At 38.9% G+C, this 21,971-nt stretch overlaps 1 protein-coding gene across 1 annotated transcript in view; it reads left to right on the forward strand.

The window, feature by feature from the left end:
- The window catches only part of LOC103826890 (ras and Rab interactor 3), a 157,331-nt gene that overhangs the window by 41,728 nt on the left and 93,632 nt on the right, over nt 1-21,971 (forward strand). The window contains exons 3-11 of the mRNA XM_050974925.1: nt 9,043-9,119; nt 10,314-10,388; nt 12,206-12,290; nt 12,986-13,089; nt 13,811-13,885; nt 14,894-14,919; nt 15,613-15,666; nt 16,706-17,106; nt 21,456-21,625. Coding sequence (XP_050830882.1) covers nt 9,043-9,119; nt 10,314-10,388; nt 12,206-12,290; nt 12,986-13,089; nt 13,811-13,885; nt 14,894-14,919; nt 15,613-15,666; nt 16,706-17,106; nt 21,456-21,625 — 1,067 coding nt within the window. The remainder of the gene's footprint in view (nt 1-9,042; nt 9,120-10,313; nt 10,389-12,205; nt 12,291-12,985; nt 13,090-13,810; nt 13,886-14,893; nt 14,920-15,612; nt 15,667-16,705; nt 17,107-21,455; nt 21,626-21,971) is intronic.

Here is a 21,971-nt window from a genome sequence, read left to right on the forward strand (position 1 = left end):
ATGCATTGATGTCATTTTTTATCATTAAGCAGAAACTGCATGCTGGAATGTTCATGTGTTTGTGACTTTGAGCTAAACCATATGAACTGAGAAGTAATGCTAGTAATCCCATGTGCACAAAAAGTGTAAACCTGGCCCCACAAAATTGTGATGTTTGTTTAAAAGATAAACAACAGGTCTGGGTCTCTTTTTTTGTTTGTCTTCTGGGTTTTGTAAATCTTTTAGGTTTTTGGGCTTGTGCCCTCTTCTACAAACATGAAGGCTGGAGGCAGATTTTTTTATTTTAAATGAAAGCTGATGTTCTTACATAATTGCGTGATTTCAGAACCATGGTTTCAGAAAAAGTAAAAAACCAAATATTCTCTGTTTTACAAAGAAGTAATGAGGCTTGGCTATACCACATAAGCATAGCTTACACAGAAAAACTATTGTGCTTCTGATTTCCATATGAAAATGAGTCTTTCAAAGCACCAAGGGGTACATGGAACCAAAAGTTATACTGAATGCTTGACTTCAAAGCCTGACTTCATCCAGAGGTTTTTAACACAGTTGGAGGGGTTTTTTGAGAGCTTATTTGGTGCAACTTGAAATAATTTTCCAAAATTCAACTTCCTTCCAAGAGAAAAGCGAAATTTGGAGAATTAACCAGCAGATCACAGTTTGTGGCATCAACAGCCTCATTTTTTTAAGAGCTAGATAGGGCTTATGAGTTCCATGAAAATGTTGGTTTGCCTTAACTGAACTCTCTTGGATATTCTGGCCTCAGTACAGTCACCAAAGAGGCCTTAAGGCCTCTGCCTTAGTGCAGCATCTTTGAATTTTACTGGTTCCCTCTTGGTTAAAGGAGTTTTTTGGACAAAGTGCAGGAAAACTCACTGTTGGAAACAAACCTAAGTTGGCAGGGGTGGAATGAATGTTTTAGTTAGGTCTTTTTTCAACTACCTTCCATAATTTTCCTTTTATATCTAGAAAGAGAAGCTTCTAAGTAAGAAAAGTAAACAACACCCATGCATACCCATTGTATGCCTTTCTCTGGTCTTAGTAGGCCTGGCAGTCTCTGCTGTCTCATGCCCATTTGATTCTAGAAAAGCAATTTGTTTAAATTAATCTTAGCCTCATAGAATCTTAGCCATGTATATTTTTTGTGCTATTTCAACTGGAAGAATATCACAATTTTCCTAGATGGTTATTATTCCTGCTTGGATGAGGTATATTTTAAGTATTAAATTTTGTTTCCTTTTCTATGCATTTGGGGGAAAAGAATGGTGTGTGCCAATACAGCTGCTTTTAAATGAGCCATGCTGAAGCTTTTACTGAAGTACAAGGGATTCAAAAGCTTATTATTATGCATTCACTGTACTGGAGGCACAATAGCACAGTTTCATTTAAAGTGCACTTCTGTTCTGAATGATAGCTGCTGTGCCAGCTCTTGGGCTTGCTTAATTATTTTGTCTCAGTGTTTTCTACATGTGATCTGTTCAGTTTTCAAGTAACCTGGTAGCTTTTCTGGCTACAGCAGTTCAAACTTAATCTGTGGTCTGATTTGGATCCAGTCAATTTTGCCAGTGCTTTTGCCATTTGAGTGTGGTTGTCACTTCTACAGAGGGTGTACTTGGCAGGTAATAGACCATATTCTGTGTTATTTGAGGTCTATCTCCAGCACATGTAAGGAGGTAGTAATCACCCAATTTTACTCACTGAAGAAGGGTGGGTAGAAGGAACTTGGTTGTACAGAAAAGTACCTTTGTAGTAATTTTGCAAGGAGAGGTGTTCATGGAACAGGATCAGTGATATTTTATAAAGAAAGACATTATTTTCTGTCACTTCATTTATATCTGCTCTTAAATATAATAATCTTTCTTATCAGCTCTGCCATGGTAGCCAGATTTTACTTTTTGAAGGGCAGTTTTGCTCCCATTGTTCACGTGGCATCAATGGAATAATGTTAGAATGGACTAATAAGGCATCCCTGTACCAAATGAGGTCTTCAGATGTTCAGAAAAGACAATTTCTATCTTGGACCAAATTCTCTTAACTGATCCCTCTTGCTTGCATATTCAAGAAGCACAAGGAAGATTTTCTCCCTGCTATGAAATTCTTTAGTGTGAGATCTGCCAAGGGCAGCTTCTGTGGTGGTTGTTCTTGTGTACTGCCTGCTGACAGAGTAATTTTGGAAACCAAGGAAGAAATAGTGGTCTGCTCTGATTGTCAAGCTATTCATTAGGCAGGATGCAACAGTATTTGTAAGAGCAGCTTCAGTGCATACTCAGGAAAAATATTTGTTCAAGTATTTTAAAAAAAATATTTTAACTGGGGAGTTAATACCCACTATGTGGAGAAGCGTCCATTTGTGCAAATGGAGTGGGTCATTTCCAAGGGGGTCACTAGTCCACAGTGCCTTAAAATTACATTACACTTTTTGTAATATTTTCAGTGAAGTGCTACAACGTGTCTGCTTGATTTCAAAGCCCATTGTTACAGAAATCAGATTGTAATTTTTCCCCTGGCAGTACAGTTTATGAATAGGCCTGCAGTGGAATCCCCTTGAAGATGCTATTGACATGTCAGACAAAGCAGCCTCTTCTTGGTGTTATTGTGAGGTGAATAAACTGAGTTACAAGCGATTATCCTGAACAATTAGCATAAATACTTTCCATCCTTTAGTTCTGGAAGAGATTTTTGAGTCTGACTGGGAGTAAAAAAAATTCTAAACAAGACCTCATTGAGCTTGAGCTGACGATACCAAAACCTCATAGTGTGATGTTTGATTCTCCAGCTTGTTTGCAGCTAGAAGGCTTGCCTGTGAAAAACATAAGGAATGATTCTTTTCTGAAGGGCTAAAAAGTAGCCTGACCTTTTAATAACTGTCCTTTATATGTGAGTCACAGCACTGATTGTTAATCCAGTCATTATCCTTTTTCCAAAAGGTAGTGATCTTGCCAGGGACATCACTTTTTATCTGTATTTAAAAAGGACACAGCCAAACCGAGTCCAAAACCCAGCACAGCCAAAGGCTCTCTCCTTCAAATGAAACAAGGTGCTGTAGACCACAGAAACTTTCAGGAACGTCTGTAGGCTTTCAGGAAACAAAAAATGAGAGAAAGGTGGAGAGGTAGTGTCAAATGTATGGAGCTCAGAATGGGAAATTCCATGTAGAAGCAAATTCCATGTAATAGACACAATTATTTACTGGTAACTCATGTCTTTAGTTAATTCATAAGACAGTCAAGAGGTAGTACAATTCAAACTGTTCACATTATTCCATGGTGTTTATTTAGTCCTGAGAAGCAGAATTATCCCCCTAGAGCCTGGAAATGACATGTCATATCTGAAAAAGCTGCACCAGTGCTGGACCCTGGCAGTATTTGAACTGCTTTGCCGGCCTTGGCTGAGAGTAGTGTAAACAGAGTATGAGTCAGTAAATGAGAAAGGGGAGAAGGTGAAAATTTTTTTAATACCCTGGTTTAGGAATCCGATGTGTGAAATAAAAAGGTTGGGGTCCATAGGTGGCATTCTGAAGAATACACTCATGCTTAGTGGGAAACTGGTGTCCTAATAAGAGAAGATGCTGGAACAGTTCAGAAATCATGTGAATGGTCTGGAGGCCAGGGGAAAAAAAAAGAAGAAAAAACAAGCAAAACATAATTTCAAACCTTGGGAACCCTTTACAGTTTTTTTTTTTTTTTTTTTTGAGTAACACAAAGGTTAATACATGAAAGGCTGCTCTCTGGTATGTGGATGCATCCTCGTTTTGCAGTGCTTGTGTATTCTTGTGTCATCACTGCGTCCCCTAGATCAGGAGCTGGAATTTCATCATGCCTTTTAATTTTTTGGTCGATAGATAATTCTTAATCTTTTTTTTCATTGTTTGACGTCAACTTAATGAGTGAAAATACTTTTCTTTTTTTATAAAAGAGAGAAGAAACTCAGTGTAAGTCTAGGATTTAATATGGTATTAGTTCTTCTTTTTACTGTAGCTAATCCAGTTTTCTGTAGGTATTTTCATAAATTCATACTGATGGAAAGAGAATTTTCAAGGGTATTTCATAAATAATACCGTTCTTTACAATCATATATTAAATGCATTTCATGGTTGAGAGTTGAGTCAGCCATTTGCTTTGTAAGCTGCGACTTTTCCATTGCACATATGATTGCACTTGGGAGTCCTCTTTTGGTTGAGCAATGTAAATTGAATTAATATACCAGAGAGATAAAATTTGCTCGTAATTCTACTGTTTATGAGGCGAGGGGTATGGAGGAGGATGCTTAGTGTGCCTCCTGCCAGATGGTACTTTGCCTGCAAATAGAAAGCTTGATCTTTGGCATCACAGAGTTCTACGTGGATTCACAAATGCCTCTTGAAGAAGTTGGGTTGTGTTTCAAATAATTTCGTTGCATTTCATTTGGATTATTGTTATTGTTATCTTGTTGTTGCTCAGGTAGTATAATCCATGAGACAAGTTTACTAAAGAATTATCTCTACTGAAGTGTCCTTTCAGAATTTTTCAAACAAACATGTGTATTTCTTTGAATAATAACCCATTCCTGATTTGCTGTAAGACTGCTGCCTAGGTTAGTATGGAGCAAAAGCTGAGCTGAGCATGAGGGAAAAGCCACAAGCCATCCTGCTACAGAAAACTGGAAACAGCTGTCTAATGGGAATGGGAGATTAAAGCTTGATAATTCCTACTTTTTCCAGAGGGCATCTGACACGATCAGTAAACTGTTCTTTATTTCTTCTTTGGTCCTTTTAAGATTTGTATGTTACCAGCTTTCATGTTTAAATGTGCTTGCTGATGTACGGTTTTTTTTTTTAATACCAGTTGAGAGTTAAGGGCCTGCTAGTATGTGAAAAAAATATATCTTTAATGTACTATGGCACATTTATGATTTTTCTGGTGACTATTCAAATCCATTGCATCTAGTTTAGGAAGTATTATTAAAAAGGAGGACTTCCATATGACACATTTTATATTTGAGTAAACTAGTTTCACTGTGATGGTGAAACTGTGATGGTGAAACTGCTATTCTTTTCTCAAGTACACAGTTACTATCACAATATTTACAGTGCACAGGTTGTGCAAGAAGATTAGCTGGGTGTATTATGTTATTCCCTGAGACTACCTCCATGTACTGAGGTCATTGCTGTCCTCCTGAGACTGTACCACTTCAGCACCTGGAGTAATAGGTGAAACATGACAGGGGACTGACCCTTTTGACATTCATGGTAAAGAGAATATGAGAGGATGCTTTCAAAGTTGCTAACTGTCTTTCTGTAAAAATCTTCCCTTTGCACTGATTTTGAAGAGCAGTATGGGCTAAAGTCACAAATGTTCTAAAAGCAAGAGTAGTTACAAGACATACTTCTCCTATTCATTTCAACTCAGCTGATATAGGACCCTTGCATTCAGGGAGATGTTCTTGGAAGGAGTGATGATTTTCTGGCTTTCAATCAAATCTTGCAGCAGATTAGTATGGAATTATAATTTAGTATAATTTGCAGTACCATGAAGTCTGTTGCAAGTTCAACTCCTGTCACACAAACGGTTGATATCTTGCTGTTGACACCAGGTAATGATGAGTGCATTTGCTTGACAGGTACAAAGAAGCTCACTTCTGCACACAGTGATGAGTTTGTTCACTGTCACTGAGGCACAAGTACGTGTGTATAGACACAACACCAAGCCTGGGGAAGATGAGGATCTGGAATGTGGGAAGGGAATTGCACACAAGCAGAAATACGCTTGAGAGCAGAGGTGCCTAAAGCTGTTTGCAATGCTTAAACAAGTATTCAAGGTAGCTTGGTAATATGATTATTGAAGGGGTAAAAAGTGGAAGTGTCTAATTCTGTCTTCTGTCTATCCTTTGTCCCCTTACATATCTGTTCTGGGTGAGTCTGATGATCAGCAGTCCCTGAGTGCCAGGATGAAGGGGTAGGCATTGCAAACTCTAACTATAACAGGGCCTGAAGGGACAGAGGAGCAAGATGTAGGCATTAAAAGGGGCATTGAGCTTTTGTGTACATCATGTGCCTAACCCCTTTCCTGCAAAGGCAGAGCTGATTGCACATAGCCTTCAAAAATCTACAGATCCATTTTCCCTGTCAGGAAAAACCTTAAGAGTTGTAGCAGGCTTGAACACTTAGCAGGTGTTAAGACTTGGCATGTTTGTTGTGAGTAAATCAACTGCTAATAAGGTGAAGAAATCACATGTCAAGGCAGGTTATAAAACCACAGATCCACGTGGTTGTTGAGATGGTTGTCAGGCTTAGGGGATTCTGAAACTTTGCCTCATTGGCAGCCTGCCTGTCAGGGTATGGCTAGGGCATGTGGGAACAATGCTCTCAGGGTACCCAGAATTAATCTGCTAACAGCCTGCCTCAGGGCAGGTGTCACAGGCATGCCGGGGTTGCCCCAGCTGCTTCGTGCCAGCTCTTCAGAGCCAAGCAGGCAGCTTATGCTCTGCAGCTGCTCTGGAATTCTGCTCTGAGGCATGCTCTTTGCATGCCTTGTATAGCTCTTTAGCCGCAGACAGCTCAGCCAGAGCTTTTTATCAAAGGTGAATCATGCTTTCTGTCATGCCATAATCAAGGATTTTTTTTATGTCCATGACTCAGAGAAAAAGGAGGTGGCGTCCCCTCCAAGTCATAACTGGATAAGGTGCTTTTGTTTCCCCACTGACTTAATGGTTGGAGAGAGGGAATTGTTGGCAATTTCAGGATAGACTTGGCTTTCTTGGTGCCCTCCCTTCCCCCTGAGATCTGTGCTGGATAAGAAGAGGTGCAGGACCCATCAGTTTGCAACAGTACCAGCAGGATAAATATTTCTGTATTTCTATCTGGTTTTAGGATGATGGGTGTATGTTCCCCTCCTTTTTTTGGCAAAGGTTAGCCCCATTAGATGTACTGCTCTTCATTTAATCTCCTTCTCCCATCTGTTCTGTCTCTTTTCAGTAGAAACCAAGGCGATGTAGCTCCCACTCAGGCAGACAGATAACTCCATCCCATACATGAGAAAATATCTCTGTGTGAAGCAGAGCAGTACCTTGCTGTGCACATATATCAGATGCACCACGAGGGCAGACTGCTCTCTCAGACACTGATAATGTCATATTCCCTCTGTCAGCTTATACAGATGAGGCAATGCCACTGCCCCCTTCAGTTAAGTGTTGTTGAATTCCCAGGCCTAAAATAGGACCCAGGGGAATCCAAACAGCTTTTTCCTGAGAAACCAGGTTATCACAGCAGTAGGTAAGAAAAACACATAGTTTAAGATACTAAAGCCATGGTATAGCTAGTAAATAAAGAACAGTGCATGTAGCTAGGGTATAGAGAATTTATAGATGATTGTTAGATTAAACCTGTGATTATTTAGGTAATAAAGCCATAAGGACAACATGTGTTTATACAGGTAAACTCCATACTGTGCCTTGGAACTCACTGGTAGGTGGCCATTTCATTGAGGAAGAAATCTTGCCTACCAAGCTCCAGAGCTTTGTTTAATTTCCCTGACTTTTATAGAAGATTTTGAATTGTCTCATTGTGAGAAAAAATGCACACCATGAGTTCTTTGTAGAGAGGAGCATTATCTTTGAGAAAAGCTGTCTTCATGTTAGTTCATGTAGTATTACCTCAGTGAGACAAGCAGGTGTTCATTACAAGTAGTTATTTATTAATAATGCTGTTATCACCAGAATATACTGTTATCACTGTCTATGAAGCAAGGCAGTTTGCAGTGAAGCTGCTTTGCTTTTGTTTTGTGATTAGGTGCCTACACTAGTTTTCTATTTTTGTGCCTCTTACCTTTGATGTCCTCAGGACTTCTGGTTTCCTATTTGGTATTAACTTCACAGAAATAAAGTCACCTTAGAAAGATTAGAAAAATGGTGATTTTTATTCATGCTTCTTAAAACTTCAGTTTCTACTAACTTAACCATTTAAAACATTTTACTGTGAAATATTATGCAGTCATCTGAATGAGATTACCAGTAGCTTCCCAGATGACACATCAAGTTGGCCAAGATAGGGAGCAGGGATACATTCCTTCTGCCATATGGTGGCAGTAAGGGGATGACACTGCTGGCACAAACACCTGTGATTGGAGCTGTACACCTTTGCATCCAGTTATGTGAAAAGATCTGCCTCGTGTGCAGGGTCCTGCTATCATTGCTAGAGACTCAGGCCAAGGCTCTGTTCCTTGCTGTCCTGTGTGTGTTCTCACAGCCACAGCTTGAATGGAGGAGACAGAGGGCAAAATAGGGGTTGCACTGTGAATGGTGTGTGTGTGTCCTGAATACATCCACAGGGGCATGGTATTTCAACCAGTGATGTAAGAACAACCATATTGTGGAAGCAGCTGTACATCTGGGTCTTTTCTCCCACTTCCCTTCCATTAAGGAAGGTTCCTTAATGCATTTTTTCAGGTAACATTATCTTTAAAAGGCAGAATCTATTAAAAAGCACATGCCTTTTGTGCTTACTGATTTTTTACCATACATTATTTCATGTGGTAGGGAATAAGTTCTCTGAAAAATTTTGCTTTTTTCAGCTAATGTGACTGACAATAAGTTCTTAGAGTTGATGGTATTTCAGTGTTATTCCAGAAAGGTATTCCCCTCTCATGGAGGGAATGATATTACATGGAAGGAATGGTATTTTATTATAGTAGATGTTACTATATTACTATATATAGCAGTGTATTACTACAAGGAACCTACTTGGCTGATACATGCATATATGCTTTCATTGGCATCTTAAAATGTTTATAAAACATATAATAGATTAAAGCATTGCAGATTGCTGCATCTTGACCAGTAGTTTGTGAATTGTCCTGTACTGTGTTCCTGTAAGTGTGTCAACTGTGATTACACAGTGTCTCAAAACTACAGAGGACTAAAGAAATTCTGAAATGGCAAGCTGTAATATAATACATCAGAAGAGGCACTTATGTTGGTCATATGTTTCTGCAGATGCTTCCCTATTTTTCATTCTTCCGTTTATACATGCTGTGTACATTTTTTAAAAAAAGTATGTTTTTCTTTCAGCCATTAATGAGTTTCCTGAAGATATATTTACAAATAAAGAACGTCAGCAAGGAGGAATTCTTCTTCATATCATTGCTGTAAGTTTTTTTCTACTGTGTTTCTTTTTTGTTTTCCTTTTATATTATTTATTCTATTTTTATTTTTTAATAAGATATTATTCATCATAGTGACCTTAACAAGTAGAGTTCTGTATGTATCAACAAGTTTTTAATACTTTGATTTGAGTATTTCTAACACATCTATATGAGTACAGTTTCTTAAAATGTAATACCTTGGGGACCAGGTATAGTGGTGGACTTGATAGTATTGGATTAACAGTTGAACCTGATGATCTTAAGGGTCTTTTCCAATCTAAATGATTCTATGACTCCACGATTTAAGAAAAGGATTCAAGTCTGAATTTGCAGAACCTATGCATTTATCCTTTTGGAGATAAAATCCTGGCAGAATGGATCCCCTGACTTGTATTTCATGTTATATAGACAGAGTTTGGTATTCCTTCATTGATGACATCAAGCATGCTGTGGAAGTTTCTTGAGGCTCTTTCTTTACTTTTGGGCCTCTATGCAATAGAGTTATGATTTAAAAAACCCCAAACCAACCCTGAAGAAATATAGAAAATATCATTTGGAATTTTATTTTCTATTGTATTAGAAAACAAAGCAAGTGAGGTCTGCAGGCTCCAGTTTTTCATTCCCAGCTCACGGAAAGTAAAGTAGAAAGGAGTTCTGTTTGATGGACAGCAGCAGGATCGAGCCCAGTGCATGGGCACAGCACATAAAGCTGCGCAGGACAGTGGGAGAATCACACCTATGCAGGGAACCAGGATCATTTCCAAGCCTTTTGGTGCAGTGACCCATGGCCAGAGTCCGCTTATTTCCAGGTGTAAATATTTCCTGAATATTGTTAATCAGCCTGTTTTACTTTCTGTGTAATTAATTGGTCTGATAATTAGTTAAAAATATGGAGGCTGACTACCTAACTTAGTAGCTTTACCTGTTGCTTTTCATTATATGAAATTTGTTGTGACATCCTGTTCTGGTAAAGTGTGGCATCTTTCATATTTTAGGGTCTGAAAAATGTTCCAAATGAGATCTTACATTCAAAAATCTGGTTTTATGTCATAATTTTATCAACAGGGAGATTTTTACTTGGAATTAAGTAAAAATTGAAGCTATATGTTTCTGCTGAATAAAGGTAGCACTACCTTTTTTCCTCTTTTCATAGACAGGAAAAATCTAAATTATTCCTTGAATTTATTTTCTTTCCAGGCTCTTTATATGTTTTACGCTTTGGCCATAGTGTGTGATGACTTCTTTGTTCCATCCTTAGAGAAAATTTGTGAGGTATGTTAATGAACATTATCACTCTTTTAGAAATTTATTTAGAGAATGTTATTTAGAGATATCATTTCCCATCAAGAAAATGAACCAGTGGTCTGTGCACACTTGTTTCTCTGGCCACACTCAAGCAGAAAAAACCCCAAAGATTTAATGAGATTGGATGGCAAAACCCACTCTTAAATACCTGAGGCATGTAATTAGAAGGTGTACGGGTTATGATGGGTTTGATTTATTATTGTGCTCCTTTTTTGAAAAGTAACTTGAGGAAAGATATCATAGATAGAAAAATTAGTGTGGTGGCTATGCAAATCTTATTGCACATCTACTACCGTGTCAGCAAGGAGAAAGGAAGTAAATGTGGTAAAAAAAAGTGGGAAAAGGAGAAAATGTGTGAGAAAAGTATATACCTTGAATATGGAATCAGAATACAAATTTTATATGCAAAAAAAAAAAGTAACATAATGGCTTTACCTTTTCAGAGAAGACTTTACAAAATTACATTTAGGATTCTAATTGAGTTGATTGTGAAAGAGTAGAGTTAATACATGGCATGTAAGTGTAGTGTTGAGTATGATTTTGGTGAACAAAATAAATACATAATACACGTGTAGATTTTAACTGCTTTTTAAACACAAGATGAAAATCTCATCTCCTTTGCTTTTAAACAAAAATAAGAGTGACAATTTTCTGAAAAACTCCTGGAGTTTTTTTGTAGCTAGCTTAAAAGTCTCTTTTCCTGTTGCCAAATGTACTAAATACCTGTTGGTGTTACTCAGAGTTATAAGCTTACACTCATCAGCAGAAGAACAAATAGAATAATAAGGGAATACTAAAATATTCATTTGGGATCTTTTCTTTCCCTTTCCAGATGTTCAGTATTCAGCATGCACCTTAGACACCATATTTTAGTTATACCTGTTGGTTGTACCAATTATTGGCTACTGATCCTTCATAAAATCTTTACATTTTTACATCTTTACATTTTGTCTCACATTCTGCTGCACATCTATACAGCTACCAAGAGTTCAGACAGCACACTTAGGTTTGACTCCGGCAGCAGTGTGACTGGTAATAGATCATATTTGTGTTTATTTTCAAGAAGTGTAGGATGCCATTGTTATCAGCTTAAGATGTTTTCAGGCAAACTGCTTGAAAAATACAGGAATTTTTTTACTTCTCCTCTTGTAACTAGTTACTTTTCTATCCTTGAAAGAAAAATAGTATACTAAACAGGATCCTAGAGACTCTCAAAAAGGAAAAAATCTCCTCCATGAAACCGTGTTTATAGTTCAAGGGAAAGATCTTCAGACTGCTAAATTGATGCAACCCACTTGTGGACCTGCACGTGGTTTTGCTGGTCTGACAACTCTAAGTTACCTATAACCTATTAGAGCTTAAGAGACACCATCCTAAAAATAGATCTCTCTAGCATGCAGAGCCCTCTCTGTGTCTAACTGGACTAATTTTATCTGTGTCAGCAGAGGACTCACTTTTGATTAACACAGTTGAAAAGTGAAGCCAGAATCAAGCCTGCTGTTTGTAGGATTATTCACAAAGGTTGTATTTTTCTGTTACCAATTTTCATTTTTGAATTTTAGAAGCCCTAAGGGTTGGGCAATTGAATGACTGTGTTTAAAGTTACAGAAGTAAATTAATGAAAACAATCTGAGATGTTTACAATCCTTTTGAATCTGCAGAGATACTTTTCTTTAATCAGCTCCATGTAAGCCACGATTGACTATTCATTTACATATATAACTGTAGAAGTACACAATGTAAATATAGTAGCAGTGCTAAAATTACCAGTTGTTTTCTTCTAGAAACTACATTTGAGTGAAGATGTTGCTGGAGCCACATTCATGGCAGCAGGGAGCTCCACCCCAGAACTGTTTGCCTCTGTTATAGGTATGGAACCCACACACAAGCTTTTTTGAGATCTGCTGTTAAAAAATCAGCAGGAGATCAAACATAGATACCCATTCTTCTGACAATTTATAATCAGCAATTGCAGCTGTCAGCTAGTCTGTGGATCGTGGTATCATTAACCACTCAAAATACTTCATGAAACTGTGAGTCTTCTCTCAAAACATAGAGAGGAATGTCTGATTCTGAGCAAAGGACGCAAAAGAAGAGATTTATTGAAGTCCCTTGAGAAGTAATTTGATATAATTGGAAATAGATTAAGAGCAGCCCTGAGGAGAAAGACTTGGGGGTGTTGGATGATGAGCTCGTCATGAACTGTCACTGTGCAGCCAGTGTGCACTTGCAGCCCAGAAAACCAGCTGTGTCCTGGGCTGCACCAGAAGCTGTGTGGCCAGCAGGTTGAGGGACGTGACACAGCTGAAAACTAAGCTGAGAAACAGAACTTACTGTTAAACTAACTAGTTAAGAAATCATTTACTAAAAGTATATATGTAGAGGTTCTAAGCCACAGCTAGCTAGACTAAAAGCACAAATTATTACACGGAGAAGTGAGCCTTAATTATGAAACATGTTTTGGTTAATCTTTGAAACAGTCTCTACTTCACGAGTAGTAGGTGTTCTGAGTGACCTAAAATAAAATGACAGAGGTAGTTATGTATGTTTTGCTCCCTCTGCAGGTGTATTTATCACACATGGAGATGTAGGAGTCGGGACCATTGTTGGTTCAGCAGTTTTCAACATCCTCTGCATTGTTGGTGTCTGTGGGCTGTTTGCAGGACAGGTTAGTAAGATACTTCTCTTTACATCACTCAATTGTTTACAATTTAGAGGTTTCCATGAGCATATGTTCAAAAAAAAGGCCAAATCACAGAAAAAAATGGCAGTATGAAAAACCTCAAAGGTTGGGAAGAATGGAAGAATATACAAATGCTTTACAAATACTGAATGTTTCCAAAAAGTTAAGCTGTAGTGTCAGCAATCTGAACATATAGCATACAGAGAAAACTGGTTCCTCCTAATACAGCAGATGTCAATGAACTGATCATTGGCATCTGCTGACCCTTGCTGGTACTGGTGACAGTCAAAGAATCTGGGAGACCAGCATGACATTTGCTCCATTTACTCAATAGATGGTTAAATTGTTTCAGGTAGTAAGTCCAATATATCCACAAATAAAAGGAACAAGGAACAATTGATTTGCTGCAGTACAATGAATTTTACTTTGCAATTGAAATTATGACCAAATCAAGTATCATTAGTAAGAAATGCATTTCAATAATGGAAGTTTCTATATGATTTTGATAACTGATACTTATTATAGATCCATTTTCTAACAGACTGATACATCTTCATAGTAGCATAAAACTGCATTTGCTTTCAGAATTGTTGCTAATAATAATTACTCTGCTCACACAGCTAAGTTATTTTAAGATAGGGGTCTGTTTATTTGTTTGTTTTTGAGATCCCATATTTTTGTTGGCTGAAGGTGTGGTGTTTTTCAGGTGGTCTCTCTCACCCAGTGGGCTGTGTTCCGGGATTCTGTGTACTACACAATATCAGTGATTGTACTTATTGTGGTAAGTAGCTCTCTTGTCTGTTACTGTGTTTCATTGCTTGAATTTTTGGTGGACCAGCCTGCTCCTATACACACTGGCAAATAATTATTTTCCTAGCTAGTTCTAGTGGCATCTGGAAGTGAGAGCTGAGCTCCACAATGTTGTATAAATATGAAAATTTCATACAGCCCCATGGAATATGTGCCCACCATGTCCATCAGAGTCCGTTCATTTTGTACCTAGGGTTTGTAAAGTTCTGCAGGCTAGTAGGATGCTGTTATGCAGTGCAGATAGTACTCTCCTCAGACCAAGGAGACTGCTTGATGTGGAGGTGAAAAATTTTCAGCTACACATCTATTTTAAATGGAGAAGGTGGCTGTTTCTTGCTTCTACACTGTAATTTTATTTCTGATTCTGGGTAAGTTTTTCCATGTAGAGCACAGGTGAGATACCACTTTGTTCCTCTACAGCAGCGTAGTAGATTCCTGAATGTACACATTTAATGTGTCCAGTGGCAAGGCAGGGCAGAATCCACTTAGTCTGTATTTTGTAATACAAGTGGATCAGCAGCTGTGTATTTGGTTACAGCAGTTACACAGGATGGAGTAAAATCCGTACAACCACTTGACCCAGGAGGAGAAGTGAAATGCCTCCCTTTTCTGCTAAAACTAGTCTAGATGTTAGAAGGACTCAAGAGTTAAGGTTTTTTGGAATAAGTGACTTTGCTGCCATTTGCACAGCATAGCATGTGGGTACATGAGTACCCACAAATCTCTCTGTCTTTCACATGCTTGCACCATTTCCCTTAATAGTTCTTACAACAGCCACTGACAGGGGTCCAGGCACTGTTCACAAGGTTTATGTTTTGTGAGGGGCACGATCCATGCAGTGAAGTTCTGGTTAGAAAGGGTCAAAACTTGAGTAGGTCTGTCTAGATATGGCCAATACTTGATGAAGAAATTTGACAGTTTTTGGAGATGGATCAGAGAAATGGTCAATTGATGTGTTTCCTTTTTTCCCTTCTTCTAGTTCATATATGATGAGAAAATAGAATGGTAAGTTGTGTAAATTATTCCATGCAGTCCTGTATTTGCCACGAGGCTCACCAGTAAATAGAGTTTTAGTGTAATTGACTTTCATTCTACTCACTGAGAGTATGAGCTGGATTAAGCACTCAGGAAATCCTATGTATTTTGTTTGGGCTTAGTTTTTATGATGGTCAAGGAAAACTGAAAGAAAATGTAAAAACCAGGAAACATTAAGGAAGTACCTGGGCTCTCTGTAAGGCCCCAAGATTCCCATGTGCAGGGAGGGTAACCAAAACTCTTCTGCTCTGATTCTGACTGTTAACATTTGTGGGGACACCGGGTGTTCCAATGAACTCTCCAAAGTGAATCCTAGTGGAGGATCATAGGCACCTTCTCACAGTGCTCTCAGAGTGCCTGGCCTGTGTTTCAGCACTGAATTGCAAAAGGCCTTGGTGTTACAATGCTCAGAGGGTAGCTGTGGTTTCAGTCTGCATAGCACATTTCTGAAATACATGCATTGCAGTTTATTTGCATGTTTATTGAAACTTGAGAGTCTGCTTCCCCTCTCATTCTGCTGAGACACCATCTAATCTTAATGATGTGAGTCCTGTGTGCACAAATGTGACTTGTACCAGATGTTTATGGCACACTCCTACATAAGACTTGAAAAGCAAACAGCTGTTTGAATGGCCTTCTAACACTTCTTTCTGTCTTTTTGAGGTGGGAAAGCCTTGTACTCATCATTATGTATTCGTTCTACATACTTATCATGAAGTAAGTACTTCTCCTTACTGTACCCTTTAGATGTTAACTGACCATCATTCTTTTGGTCTTGTTTTGTCCTTGGTCTTCCTGCCTGAGTGAAATACAGCCAGTCATGTTTCTATGTTAGATCTGTTGGGTTTTATGCTTAATCAATTTAATTCTAGGTTTGTGCTTAATCAGCAGCAAATACTTTCATGCATCCTTTTCATAGTGCACAGAGGTAAAGTGGCTTTCAGAAAAAGCTGAGAAAAATGTATTTATACAAAGTTAAATGAAAAGTTTGCAGGGTGCTCTGGATTGTAAACACACATATTTTGTACTCCCTGGAGAATGAGGTCAAGGAACATTAGATAGAGTGCTAAGCACGTATTTGTCTTCAGACCATCTCATACCAAGTTGTTTACTGACATCTTCTGTGGTTTCACTGCCTCTGACAGTGGAGTCAGAGGTCTCACAGTTACTGCAGGTGACTGAGTCCACCCTTCTATTGCAAGTTGCTTAGACTTATATCCCTTGGTGCCCTCCTCTCACAAATCACCCTGTGGGAACTCCCTTTTCTCCTACTTCAAGTCTTAGCAGAGTCATTGACAGCCCTCTTAGGTCCTACCCTAGTGCTAAAATAGATGCATGCTGTCTTTAGAAGGGCATGGTCAGCAGTCCTAGAAATGTTCAAGAACCCTCCCACAGGGAGCACAGTACTGAAAGAAACAGTGAGGTGAATTGTGAGCTGATGCAGGAGGAAAGAAGCTGCTGTATAGTCAATGTCCTGGCTCCAAAATCAGCAGCTCCAGTGCTGTGCCTTCACTAAATCTGCTCTAGTGCCTTTTTGCAGTTTGCTGTATGTCATGAGAGATAGGTGCAGTCCTTGATTTCCTGTCAGCTTGCCATTGAGTTGGACAGTCTTTCTCTTCACTTCCTATTAATTGTCAGAGAACATGCATCTAGGCTTTACTGCTTGCCTGCGTAAGTTTTTCTCACATGGTCTTAAAGTTTGCCAAGAAAATGCAAAAATCCAGCCTTTTTAGAGACCTTTTCTTTGTACTTTCAGGTACAACGTGAGGATGCAAAATTTCTTCACCCTTAAAAGCAAGAATGTTGGAAATGGTGACACAGTCAACAATGAGCTGGAAGATGGTAATAAATGTTATGCCTCTAGTTGTGATGACCCATCCATTCCATTACTATGGAAAGGTAAGGCTGAGCAGACAGGACTTGGAAAAAGAGTAGTTCACAGGATATCCTTTTTATTTCTTTTATGCAGATCAAAACAGTGTCACTATTCAATTGTAAACAGGGTTAACTGGATAATTCAGCAGTCAGATTGTCACATTAAAAAAAAGAGGTATGTTCTGAAAACAAGCTGCTTTGCACATTGGCAATTTTACTCCCTTTTTATCTCCTGTTCAGTGATAGAAAGAAATAAGTTGTTTTTTTTTTACCAAGAAGAAAGCAATTTTCACTTCAAAAATTAGAATGAAAATTTGAGATGTGGATGTTGAAGGAAAGGACATGGGCAGATCAGTGGGCACGAGACATGTTGAGTTCAGATCCTCAGAAGACTGGTTTTCACAAGCCTGAATAGTCTGTATGCATCAGCAGACACAAATGTAAAATTGAAAAATGCAGGTTCTTTGCTCTTTGTGTCTTTGTCATAGAGGAAAGAAGATGATATGCAGCCTGTGGTACTAAAAGTAAGCAAAAATACGTGGGTATTTTTGGCTTGTTTTCTAAGCCTGTTTTTATCTTTGTCTTATCTCTCTTCTCTTCCATTCTCTCTTTTCTCTAGAGCAAAATCATTCCACTTTCAAAGCACAAACCATGTAATTTAGTGAGCACTTGGGCTGCTCTTAGCAAGTGAGCTCTCCTCACTTTGTTCTTTGTACACATCTCCCATTCTAGGAGGCTGAGCTCATCAGCAGTGTTGGTAGCATTGGAAAGATCCCCACAAATAAAGCCAGACAGGAATTTAGAGCAGACTCAGAGAATCCCACTCTCCTCTGCTTTTACTGCTTAGGTTGGGATTTCTTTAAGGTAGATATTGGTAGCTATACCTGTAGGTATACCTACCATGAGGCAGATACAGGTTTATTCAGTGACAGCACACTGCTGCTCTGGTCCTAGATAAGGTGTTTAAACAATACTAATTTAAAATTATTTCTCATAGGACATTGATATGAGACACATAATTAAATGATGGTTACTTTGAAATACTTTCATCTCATTTTATAATAAACTTTTGGGAGCATTGGCTCTGATATAGTGAGGTCTGTCACTTACGTGTGGATTTGTGTCCATGCAAAGTTCCACAGATGCTTCCTGTATGCAAGTGGAGACATGGGAAAAGGGTAATTCAGTTAAACACCACAGATATTAGTGGTTTATACTTTTGAGGAATTTGTTGGGCTCTGATGTCATCTCCCAGCAGGCTCTCCTCTCTAGCTCTTGTGGTGAGGAGACAATAGCACAGACTACTTGCCTGTCTATGTATTTTCTTTTCAAGGAAATGTGTAGATTATTGAATGCTTGTGAAGAACATGCAGAAAAAAAGCAAGAAAGTTCCACTAGCAACTGTCCACATCAGATTTCTTTTCTGATTTTTATCAAAGATGCACTGATACTGCAGTTTCAGTCAGATTCCCTTTGCCTTCTCCAGCACCCATTACACAAATGCATCCTGCATTGGAGGCACAATTGTTCAAAGAGAAAGAACAGAAAAATGAGATTAAGGATTTGGAGTGAGCAGTGGGAGGGGAGGATGGCACTGTTAGCCTAACTGCTTTATGTGTCAAGATGCTGTCCTAGAAAACTGTCACATGGCTGCCTCGAGCTTCTTCCCTCCTGTTCTCTCAAAATATGCCATGGCCCATCAGTGACTCCCTCTTAGCTGACACATGCTGGCTTCACAAGCTGAGCTGCATTTTCCCCAGCAGCAGCTTTCAGAAAGGAGCACTGCTAATAGCAAGGAGAGAACTGGGGCTGGCTTCTGCCTTGCACTGCTTAACAGTTTGAGGATCCACCAAAAAACCTCCCTTGGCTTCACCAAGGTGTAGGTTTGACCTTAATCTGATTTTCCACAGGAGGAAAGCCTGATTACTTCCTGTGGAGGAACAGTTGCTTTGGGTGAGGAACTTTGTTTTTAGCAAGGATAGTCTGTTGCTCAGGGTGCAGGTAAAAGGTGTAACCCTGTAATGCTCTTTTCTGCTTGTAAGTTTCATTACTTTCAAGAGCTTCCTGTGGTACAGTATAAAACCTTTCATCACTCAAGTTTCAGAAAGAAAAAGGAGGTATTTTCACCATAAGAAAAATTTCATTTCAAGAGTTCTGCACACACAGGTAAAGGCAAACTAGATGCACTTTGTGAATGCTGCTCCAATTTTCCAAGTACATATGTGTATTACCCTTGACTTTTATTGTGTTGACCCAAATTTCCACCAGGTGGCATGGTTTGACCCCTGCCTGAAAGCAGAAATTTGGACAAAAGCAGGTTTCTGAGGGACTGGCTTTCAGAGCTAAAGTCATCAAGAAGCTTTCTGTTGATTTTGACAGGGCTGTTGGTGCTGGACCTTTGGTGGTGAGCAGTAAGTTTGTTGGAAAAAAAACCTGTTCTCACTAGAGTTTTTTCTTAAGGATTATCACAAAGGAGAAGTGCAAAAGGCTTTTCTCCTTTTCACATTTCTTAAAACAACTTTTAGGTGGAGTCCATATTGTATGGGTCTAAGGTGTGTTGTTTTTTACAGGCATAGAGAGTCAAACTGGAAATAATTAATATAATAAGAGCAATGTGCCACAGCAAGTCAGAATAGCTGCAGTACTTAAATATATATTTAGTATGAGGTATTCTACAACAGCACTGAGTTTTTAATTATGATACTTTTATCAAAGCTGAGTGTTTGCTCACTGTCTTCATGGGGCTCTAAGAAACAGTTTCAGAGTAACTTCAGTGCTGCCATGTTTTTCATGTCACTGTAAGATGAAGCATTTTGGTTAATTCTCTGGAGGAACTCACTTAGGAACAGTTAATCTGATGACACTGTTAATATCAGGCCTTTTTGTCCCTACCAGCATTGCTGTCAAACATTTATTTCCCTTTAGCTAAAGCAAATGTTAAGTTTATGTGGTTGAGTCCTGTTCTCTGAGGACTGATTCCTAGGAAGCCTGTCTGGCTGTATAATCCTTCACAGAAAAGCTGCTACACTCCTAGAGTCACTGGAGTGGGTGTGCTCCTTATTTGCATCATCAACCACAGTACTCAGCAAGGTTAATTTGGTTTAGATGTTGGGATAGAGGAGGATAATTGCTCCTTTACATTTAGCAAATGTAAAATTACTACTAATTCTATTCTGTATGAGAGATGTTAAGCTGCAAGCAAAGACTCCAGAGTGGATTCTTTGAGTAGGGCACATTTCTTTGTGAAACCAGAGATCTTGTATTTATGACACTTAGGTGACCCCAGTGTACTCACTGAACCCATTTTAGTGAAACAAGGCAAGACACTCAAATGCTTGGAAGGGTGAAAGTTACAGATGTTTATTGGTGATTTACAGGCTTGCTGGTTTTTCTTGTTGAATCATTATGGAGAATGCATTTCTTCAACTGCAGCTGCACTAGAAGATGCTTAAGGCTGCAAAGCCTTTTTTTGCATGATGTGACTTAGATGCATGCATGGATCCAGTCTTCCTGAAAAACAAAGATATTTCAACACTGTTACAATGCAAAAGAGTAACAATATAGGCTCCCATGTGTTTAGAACAGGTCCATTTTAATTCCATTGTTTGAGTTGAATGTTTTCTTAGATTTCCTTTGCTTCCTGACTGGAACTATGCACTAATTATCTTTCACTTCTGCCTCCTAAATTCTCCTCCTCTTCCTAATGTAAGTAACAATACAAAAGGGGAGGGAGAGGGGGAGGCCAAGCTAAGCAAAGCAGAAAACAAGCAGCAAAGAATTTTTTTCTGTACATATTATTATATGTAATCATTAATATTTATTAGAGTCATGTATGTATTTCCTGCCCTGCTTTCTAACACCACATGGGTATGTATCCTGTCTGCTGAGCCTTCCTCTGCTTGATATGTGTAGTCTGTAGCATTTGTGAGAATATTGGTTTGTTGGTGAGCTCCTGAAGTCCTTGCCTGTACTTGTGTTGATTCCCAATAAAATTTTGTCTCTACGTGTTCTTAACATGGTAGAATTTTGTTAACTTTGTAACCTTGGTATGGGTTTCTTTATATTAACAAAGGCTTACTTTGTTAGTTAGTTAGAACCATAGATTTGTTCTTGAAAATCCTTGTCATCATTTCAAGTTTTTCTTGTGAGAGATACTGGTAATATTCTGTGAAGGTAAAGTGAAGATTTCCAGAAGGAGTGAGCACAACATTAGGGCCTTCTGCATGTGCAGCACCTTGATCCAATGGAACAGCTTTAGAGGTTTCAGGAGTGCTGTCTACACTGCCACAGTGCAAACACTTCTAGAGAAAGGGTACAAAACTCTAGTAGGACATAAGCAAATAAAACTGGTACCACGGCATGAGCAGCTGGGGAAAAACTGCTCCCACTAATCTGACAGTGACTTGGTGGCTGCCTCAGAGTGAAATCCCTTTCCAGCATGTGATCTTAAGAAAGCACAGAACTGATGAGGAGATTCACCAGGCTGCAGAAATATTAAAAGAAAGTCACTCATAAATTCCAGCATTCAGATAAATGTTCCCCCCACCTGAGCCTGAAAAGACCCAGCTCTGGATGGTGGGCTGCATGGTGGGGTCACTTCCACTGCTAACTCTGTCCATTGTGATCATTAGTGAAGGGGATACAGCAGTATGGCAAAAACAGTGTTGTGATGGTGGATGAGATAATCTGCTCCAGCCCTCCCAAGTACCGGTTCCCTGAAGCTGGATTACGGATCATGATCACAAATAAGTTTGGACCACGCACCAGGATGCGGATGGCAAGCCGACTCATCATTAACGACGTACGTTCATTAGGGTAACAAAGTGACCATGAGGCTGAGGGGTCACCAAAGAGCTGTGCTCAAGGTGACCCAGAATTTACATTATCCTATGTTCCTGTGGTTGGGAGAGAACTGTCTTTCTCAAGCAGCTGTATGAGAGCAGATTTGAAGATAGATTCTCAGCTGCTAATGTTGGCTGTTTTAATGGGAGGGCAGTCAAAAAGGAGGGACTACCTTATTTCCCTGACATAAGATGTTTACTTCAGTGTGTGTGTGTGTGTGCATATGTGCACATTTAGATTTTATTTATAGCAGAATTGGTTTTGATTATTACAAAAGTGGTTAGGTTAAAAAAGGATAATGGACA

Source organism: Serinus canaria, chromosome 5 (assembly GCF_022539315.1).
Source record: "Serinus canaria isolate serCan28SL12 chromosome 5, serCan2020, whole genome shotgun sequence".
NCBI classification, from domain to species: Eukaryota; Metazoa; Chordata; class Aves; order Passeriformes; family Fringillidae; genus Serinus; species Serinus canaria.